General features: G+C 38.9%; 1 protein-coding gene across 3 annotated transcripts in view; it reads left to right on the top strand.

Annotated features, from left to right (window-relative positions):
- Positions 1-9,429, top strand: part of PIK3CG (phosphatidylinositol-4,5-bisphosphate 3-kinase catalytic subunit gamma) — a 43,033-nt gene that overhangs the window by 17,002 nt on the left and 16,602 nt on the right. For all 3 annotated transcript variants that reach the window (XM_027769334.1, XM_027769335.1, XM_027769336.1), the window contains exons 8-11: positions 757-847; positions 1,672-1,802; positions 2,768-2,879; positions 4,369-4,526. In XM_027769334.1, the coding sequence (XP_027625135.1) occupies positions 757-847; positions 1,672-1,802; positions 2,768-2,879; positions 4,369-4,526 (492 nt within the window). The remainder of the gene's footprint in view (positions 1-756; positions 848-1,671; positions 1,803-2,767; positions 2,880-4,368; positions 4,527-9,429) is intronic.

The following is a 9,429-nucleotide window of genomic DNA, read 5'->3' on the forward strand; positions in this document are numbered from 1 at the left end:
TGGGATGGTCCGCCCCCTACAGGAAAAGAAAAACCTTAAAAAAAAAAAAAAAAAAAAAAGAATAGTATGTGTGTTGTCTAGGAAGTCTTTTTAAAAAGAAAAGAAAAAGGAATCTTTCAAACCTTTCACAGGTTTATTAAGTTACTAAGAAATCTGTAGCATCTTTTGAAATGTTTGAAGATGGGCACTTCAAAAATCACAAAAATTACTCTGTTGTTTTTCTAGTTTTGAGGGAAAGTGTGCACCTACCCTTTATGAATATTGCTTTATCATTGAGACACTTAATTGAGCATTTAAGGGCAACCTCTTTAAGCTCTGTTAGCTTTTGCTCCTTTCCCTGAAGAATGGGAATAATAATTATATCCACAATATTGGGTAAATAAAACAGCACCCAGTAAATGTTAACTGCTATCATGATCATTGTTGTTAGTGATTCTTTGTTGTAACCTTAGAGTGCCTTCTGGATGTTAGAGTGGCAAATGCATGCAAGAATTTTCAAGTTATTGTATTATAGTAAAATATAGTAAAATATACAGATGTACATTTCCCCAATGTACATTTCAGGAAAATTAACAGGCATGAAAAGGAGGGAAACTGGAGTACCAGGTTGATCAATTAAATTACAGTATTAATATTTTACATTTACTTGTATATTTTGTGTTACCGAATAAGATTGCTACTTTTCAAGGGAGAAAAATAAAATAAGTGCATACTTATACTGGATGCATTTCTGTGTTTCTGTGTTTTGATGCCCAGATTCTACGAATTATGGAGTCCATTTGGGAGACTGAATCTTTGGATCTGTGCCTCTTGCCATATGGTTGCATTTCAACTGGTGACAAGATTGGTATGTAGTAACCTCAAGAGATGAATGTACCACTCAGCCAGTTTAAAATATAATTCCTTCAGTGTAGGCATTTAATAATTGAAAAATTACAATCATAATCCCTATAAGAAGGAAGAAAATGTTCCCAGACTGGTGAATGTGACTCTCGGTTTAATATGGATATGTTGAAAGTACATGAATGCTTGATTCAAAATACTGTGACTATACATGGAAATGATTTTAGTAAGAACTTATTTCCTCCTCTTTACTTCTCTACCTCTAAATTTTAACTCATTTCATTACACATTAAACTTTTTCTTTCACAAAAAAAAAACATTTAAAAATAGATGGAAAGATCTGTCACTTATTTTAATATTCCAGAATTCATATTATCAAAACGATTACTGTTAGGTACTTTTATAGACATTTAACATTTTAGTTTCAATCAAACATAGTTTTATTCGAATGTCTGATTGGAGAACTATATAAAACCACATAAATTTGACTCTGTAGTTTAGGAAGAGAAAAGGCCCAGATTGCCAAGTGAGGAAGGATTTGCTCAACACATAAATGCTCATATTTATTATTATTCAAAACCAATCCTGTCCTCTTTTCATTCAGAGATATTGAAAGCATATCCCATACAACTTCTATATCCTCCTCCTTTTCTTTTCTTCACCCTGAGAAACCATCCAGCACAGATCTAGGTGACAGCCCACTGGTCAAAACAAAATAAAACAAAAAAAAAATCCTTCTGTCTTCCATTCAACAAAGACATAGCCATTCCTCCTCTGGGTCAGGCACTGGGCCCAAACCTCCATCAAACTCTGTGCATCTTCACCTAGGAATGATCGAGATCGTGAAAGATGCCACGACAATTGCCAAAATTCAGCAAAGTACGGTAGGCAACACTGGTGCGTTTAAAGATGAAGTCCTGAATCACTGGCTAAAAGAAAAATGCCCTATCGAAGAAAAGGTGAGTTCGCTTTTCTTCACTCTCAGGGCTCCTTACACGTTGGCATTTATAAAGCAATAGTAGTTTCAGGTTTTCGAAGGACCTACCAGTATCCTGCCTCCTGACACATTTGGGAACTCCTTTACCTCTGAGGTTCTGGGGTTTTAGGAGCACTCCCACAGTGACACAGCCTATCAGTGTACAACAGAGGTACACAGTTCAGGACTCCCTGAGCATTTGCTTCCATTTGATTATCAGGCATGGTTTGCATAAAATTTTCTTCTATGAAATAATCTGTTTACACTTTTTATAGCTGTCTTTGTTGTCCAGCAGAAAGATTTGTATAAGTCCTTTCCTACCTGGGAAATACCACATACCCAATCAAGTAATTTTTCATTTACCACTGCACTCTGATCTAAATGGTAAATTATGGATGGTGAAAGTGCCAGTTCCACCAATCGTCTGAAGTGCATATGCTGAATCCTTCGCAAGCTGTGTGGTTAGGCTGTTCGGCTGTCATCTCAAAGTTCTGCTGCACAGGATTAGCATTTCTCATTTGCATGGTTAGCAGCTTTTGGGGGAGGAAGTGTAATTAGTACCACTTATTAATCTGTTATACATGTGGATTTGTGAACCCATGCATACTCTTAAGTGGTCACAAGCAAAACATATATTCACCAGTGAATGAGAAATTACTACGGGCCCCATATAGTTGTTGGCAAGTGATGCGTGAAGAGGAACCGAGCCCTTTGATTAAATTATAGTTGCCCTTTGACTCTTGTTTTCTGTCTGTGCTATTGTGATTCATTGAACCGCCACCTAAAATATAAGCAGAGCAATGAGAAAGTTGGTACGTAAATGATATAACACTAATGAAATCAGTCTTTTAAAGTGGTTCCCAGTGTCTTTTTAGAAGTCATTTGTAATAGATTCATACTGCTCTCTGTAGTTAGAAGACAACTAATATTCATATGCATTTTAATTAGTTTCAGGCAGCAGTGGAGAGATTTGTTTATTCCTGTGCAGGCTACTGTGTGGCAACCTTTGTTCTTGGAATAGGTGACAGACACAACGACAATATTATGATCACAGAGACAGGTGAGTTTATTTATTGCAGAATCACTTTTTACTGTGGTGGAATATGCATGACATAAGATTTAGCATTGTGGAACCAGCAGTTGATGTATTGGCTATGTCACTGGACTCCCATGTAGTTGACTATGGTTTGAGTCTCGGACCCAGTGGCTTAAATTTATGCCAGGCGTGTGTGTGTGTGTGTGTGTGTGTGTGTCCCCAAGATCCTGAGAGAAAAATGGAGGAGAAGGGACTGTGGCATGGCCATCTTCTCTGGGGGGAGATTTCTTGCTTTCTATCTCTCTGTCTCTCTCTGTCTCTGCTATAACCCTATAGCAAAAACCTCTCCAAAAAAAGTTTTAGCATTGTAACCATTTTTAAGTGTACAACTCAGAGGCATTTGTTCTGTTCACATTGTTGCCCAACAATCACCACTGTCCTTATTCATCTTCCCCAGCCGAAGCTCCATACCTGTAAACTAACTCCCCAACTCTCACCAGCACCACTCCAGAACAGAGTACTTTCTAAATTGAATTTAAGGCTGGAGCACATATTTAGAAGTCATTATTGTATAGGGTCACTAACATTGTTCCAGTGAGACTTACCTATCTTGAGGACTCAGGAGTAAATAATGGAAAAAGAAGCAGGAAATGAGAACTAAGAAGGAAAAGGGATAGGTAGCTTTAAAACTAGGATAGGCTCACATTCTAGAAGCTGGTGAAGGTAGGAGTGATTAATATTGTCAAGTCTTACAGAGAAGCAACAAAAAGAACTAATTGATATGCTTAAATCTGAAACATTATCCCTTCCTAACTCACCCGTCCTCACTGATTCTCTGTCCACTCTAAAGGCAGTCAGTAATGCTACCACACCATGAGATTTTCTCCATGGAAAATTGGGAAAATGCACCATATTGGAGCAAATTACTTATTCCTGTGGGAATCAAAAGATATAGTGTACACAGTGCATTTATGGACTGTAGACAAGCTTAAAAGCTAATGGTGAGAAGAAATGGTGGTGATTGTGGTGGTCGATGGTGGTTGAGGCAAAAATTGACCCAACTGAGACCTAAAATGGTTTATTTCTATTGCATTACTTAAAAGTGAAAGGTGAATGCCGTTACCCCAAGGAGAGAGAAACACCAGTCTGTCCTGAGTTACGTAAAGGAGAGTCAAAAGAGAGTCATAGGTGTAGTGATCGTATATTGGCAGAGGATTCTGATTTACGTTTCTAAGAATAATTGTTAGATGAGAATTTTTCATGGTATTTTCTTGTTATCTAAAGGACACTGGAAGGATATAAAAAACATGTGGTTCAAAGAGTGCATTGTGGCTCCTCCTCTCACACACCTGCTAAGATGAAAAGAAATACAAGCTAACAGAACAGTAAAAAGAAAGCTCTCTCATCCAGGACAGCTTATTTTCAGAAAACTTTTTAGAATATTTCAAGGAATGAAGGGTTCTTACAAGCACTTAGGCCAGTGTAATGATGTCAGACATTTTCTTTTCTTAAGGAAACCTATTCCATATTGATTTTGGGCACATTCTTGGGAATTACAAAAGTTTCCTGGGCATTAATAAAGAGAGAGTGCCATTCGTGCTAACCCCAGACTTCCTGTTTGTGATGGGAACTTCTGGAAAGAAGACAAGCCCATACTTCCAGAAATTTCAGGTAAGTCCCCTCCTTTTTCCTTTTCATTTTCTCAGCCAAGCAGATGATGCCTACAACACACAGCAGCCCTCACCTCTGCTCCACTTGGAGACTTGCCTAGCTTCCACCTCCACCCCTCTGGCATGACCAACCCTCCCTCCCCTTGCCTCCTCTGTTCCTTCCCCAAGTGCAGAATGACATTTCTCAGTAACTTTCTCACCCACAATCAAGCAACAAGTAAAAGTATTCTATAAGCAGGGGGACTGGTGAATACAGACCAGCAGAAGGAAACTGGTACTGAAGACAGGCTTTAAGGAACGGCACTGGGTGAACAGTTTAGCCATTAAATTTGTTGAGGCTAAAAGGCTCAACTTTTGCATATATTTTCCAGGACTCTCAAATGCCTGTACATTTCTCTTGATTTCTGCAACTTGTTAGTATTTATCGTATTACTAGCACAGAGAATCCTTGTTATACCACAGTGTAGGATCTTATCTTTCTAAAGGATCATCCATCTTTCACTGGAGATGTTGACCACAGGTTCTATAAAGAGCTCTTGTTTCTCCTACTTACCCATACACAGGCTCGATGTGAGTCTATCCCTTAACATGTACTTACTTTTTCATTCCTTGCTGTCTATATCCAGTTTTGACTATCATATATTTCACATAACCCACAAGAACAGTTTATACTTGCCAATTTAATAAATGTTAATGCATACAATTCAGAACAGTTGTAACTACTGTTGTAATATACCTGTTTTAGAATGATAGATTCACAAAACAGTCATTATTTCACATGTACATTTGCCTTGAGTTCTCTTTAAATATCCACCTCTCTTATAAGCATGTACCTTAAACATGATTTGATTGGCACTGTACATCTCAGGAACAAGTTGTTTCCTGAGTCTCTTCTTGAGTCCATTGTTACCCTTGGGAGATGACACGGGCCTTGAAGTTCCATGGAACAGGAACTAGGATGTATTTGTTTTGAAACCTGTCTGGTCTTGTTTGTCCTCCTGGCCGATTTTCAACTCAGTGATTACAAGACTTACCTTCCCACAGTTCCAGTGGTGCTGTCTCAGAAACTGATTTTTGTGGCCATGTGGTCAAAGGATTTTTAGTGCATGTTTTTCTGCATAAAGTCAATTGGGTTTCAGACTATTTCCAGGGACTTGACACATTTCAGTCCTGTTTTTCTTTAAAGATAAAAACCACATATTTTGACAACTTCCTGGAAGAATTTTACCATTCAAAGAAGGAAAAACTCCCAGCTCTCTTCTCCTGCAAATGGACTTTATCTGCTAACTTCAAGCAAACCCAACACCAATAAACTGTGATTAAAAAGATAAGACAGGGCCAGGTGGTGGCATGGTGGTTAAGGTGGCTGGATCCCACATGGCCAGCTGTGTGGTTTAAATCCCAAAGCCAGCAACTCCAGTGTGTATGTACCCAAAATTCTGAGATGAGAATGGAGAAGAAGGGATTGTGTCATGGTCAATAAGTGATTTCTCACTTTCCCTCTCTCTATGTCTGTCTTTCTACAGCAAGGGTACTTGCCCTGTAATGAAGGGAAGGGGGGAAAAGGAAAGAAAAGAGAAAGAATAAGACAAATGCAAGGAATGCGGCCTCCTTGACAGGCCCTCCTTCTTTTGTACACACAGACTCTTCCCCTTTGTGATTTTCCTTAGACCAACTGTCCACCTATCCTGTTGCTGACAACATTCCTATAGACCTTTGTAGTGTTCATGTCACCCCGTAAAAATCCCAGCAGTTCTTCCCCTTAGCTTTCTTTGTTTTGTTGTTGCTAAGTTTCAAAATATTCTTTAAGGAAAAGACTCTTCATAAGGGGAGGGCAAAGGAGAGTTTGCCGCCCCCTAGAGGCAGCTTCCTCCCAAAGCAACAAATGTTTGCAGCAAGTCTTTGTGCAGCCTGTCCTCTCCAACTGGGAGCGTGTCTTCATGCTTTGTGGCCAAGACTCATTTCTAAAGCCATTCAAGCCTCTTTCACTAAAGCACCACCTAAAATACAACTTGGTGAATTATTTTCCTTTCTTTTTCATTTGTGATAGAAAACACATGCGTGCATATGAGAGATCAAGAGTGTAGGTAGGCAGAGAGAAAGCATCCTCAGTAGCATCTCATTCTGCTATCCAGCTCCTGGGATCCTGGGTGCCCACGCACACACCTAGGTGTTTTGCAGGTGGACCTGGGAATCTGAACCACCATTGCCATATGGTTTTCAACACTGCAAGGCACTAGCATTACTGTTGTACCGCTGTGATTAGGCCTACCCTCGTGAATTTTGTTGTACTTGTACAAATCTATGTTTTGGAGTAATGGCATTCATTTTGTGCACAGTGGGCCCAAGATATGTAATACAACATAGCATTGTGGCTGAAAGGATGGATTTTGGAGCAAACTTGGGTTTGAAACTTAGCTTTGCAATTTGATAACCATGTAGATGATGGCAAGCACTTACCCTTTTTGAACCTCAGTTTCTTCCTCTGTGAAGTGGGATTAATAAGACATATCTTATGAGGTTTTAATTGGCAGTATTTAAATAAAATATGCAGAGTGCTCTTAGCCTAGTTTCCACAGCAGAGACTTGATAAATAACAGTACCATATAAGACACATCACAGGGGTTTTTCAAAGTTGGAAAACTCTTCAGTTAAAAACCATTTCAAAATTAGATCTCAGGTGATATATAAAAAATGACAAAGGAGCATGTTCCAGGCAAGAGTGAGTGGAGTTCCTCCTCTACCTGTTCCACTTCCTGTCCCAGACACCCTCCCTGCTCGCCTTCTCCTCACTCTCCTCCATTCTCCTTACCCACATAGGAAAAAAGCTGAGCTATAGAGAATCTTCAAAAAGTCCTTGGAAATGCATATCATTAAAAAAAACTGTGCATGGATTTCAAAAAAATTTTGTACCAAAATGAACTCATGGTTTAATTCCATTTTCCATAAACTTCTTGAAACCTACTCACAGATAGGCAGAATTTCCAAGGTTTCCAGCTTGACAAAGGTGGGTTTTACAAGTCTGTTCATCATTTGACTCTAACCTTGTGCTTACTTATTTTTCACATGTTGCTAAGCCTTCCCAGAATTTTTTTTTTTCTTATTTTTATGTTCCCATTTCAAATTGAAGTCCTTCAAGATCAGGGACCACATCTTTAAACTTCCTAAACAGTGTGTCAGAATCTTATATAATAAAGTGGCCATTTTTAGGCAAATTGGGAAGTGTTGTATACATTTGCATTTTGAATTTAAGGTGTCCTCATTTCCAATGAAGCGCTAATTTTGAATTGATAAGGTTAATTAATACATGCTGCATATTTGAATAACCTGTTAGGAAGGGAGGAGAAAAGTTGACCTATTTTTTGTTAGGGATTAAATGAGCCTGAGGATGGAAGTACGGGGACCTGAAGGAAGGAAAAAGCTCTATCGCCCCCCCCCTTCAAGATGGCTAATTTAGCCTAAGACCCGTACCCATAAATTACTTCTAAGGTGGAGAAGAGTTCAGTAACAAGCTATAATTAAACCAAAAAATGCTAAACCAAAAATCTGAACCCAAGAATATCTGCCAGCCATTGGAGTACACAGGGTGCTAAGTTGGTATGTTTCAATGATGACTTTTTTTTTTTTTCAGTTTTTTGCTGTAGTACATGTGTGCTGGCTAGTGAGAGAGAGAGAGAGTAAAAGGGAAAGTGAGAAATCAACCCCAGTGGGGATGGTCATACCACAGTCCATTCTCCTCTATGTTGCTCTCAGGATCCGGGGCATGCATGCACACATGGCCAACATGATTTTCAAAGCAACAGGTCCAGGACCTGAACAGCAGACTCAGCCATGTGGGACCCAACCATCTTAACCTCCATGCCATCTGCTAGTCTAAATGATGACAATTTTGATAAATAATTCTCCTTAGAAAAATCTCCGGCTGAAAAGATTTTTTTAAAAAGTGTTTTTACCCACTGGTTTTTATTTTAGACCACTTTATTTTAAAGTGTGGTGAACAGTTATAGAACATATATAATGCACAAATGTACGTTTATATCATTGGCAAATGAAATTTGGCTCCCATTTATTTTTATATGAAAATGTAGGGGTTTTTTTTTTGTGTGTGGGTGGTTTTTTTTTTTTTTTTTTTTTGAAAATTTGGGGGTTTTTTTTTTGTGTGGGGGTGTTTTTTTTTTTTTTTTTTTTTTTTGAGAGGTTTTGGCTATTGGGCATGTGTGCTCTCCAGAAAGAGAGAGACAGAGAGACAGAAAACGGGAAATCACCCCCCAGGGGTGATGGCCATGCCATAATCCCTTCTCTTCCATTCTCTTGGCATCTTGGGCACACATGCACATGCCCCCAACATGAGTTTAAATCCCCGGGTCTGGGACTTGAACCACAGTCGACAACATGGGAATCCAGCGACATAGCCATTACGCCAACTGCTATTCCCAGAAAATGCAGGTTTTTTAAATTTTAAACGTAGTAAATTCTTCTCACTGAAAGCAAAAGACGGTATAATATTAAAAATATCAGAAGATATCACAAACCTTTATCCTGCTTTCCAATAATAGCATTGCTAACATCTTTGTGTTTTTTCCTTCATTCTATTAAGTATTTTATTTAAGTATGTTGTATTTTGTGAGGTTGTAAATTAATCAGAATTTGCTTAAAAGCTGAACTTAAGAAATAGATATAATGTTAGTCCCTTACTTCTAACTAAGTAAGGCTTATTTATGCCCATGCGATGGTAGTTCATCCCTTTGAATAAATCGAAATGTCTAAGCTTGCAGTGAGGCCCCTCCTCCCTTGAGCTCACCCTGTGGCTCCCTCCAGAGCTTCCTTCCACACTTCCCACCATGCTGGCTGTCCTCTCCTCAGAACACCCTTCACTGCCCTTTCAATCACAGCCTTAACGGCAT

Source organism: Tupaia chinensis, unplaced genomic scaffold (genome assembly GCF_000334495.1).
Source record: "Tupaia chinensis unplaced genomic scaffold, TupChi_1.0 Scaffold149256_1, whole genome shotgun sequence".
Classification (NCBI taxonomy): Eukaryota; Metazoa; Chordata; class Mammalia; order Scandentia; family Tupaiidae; genus Tupaia; species Tupaia belangeri.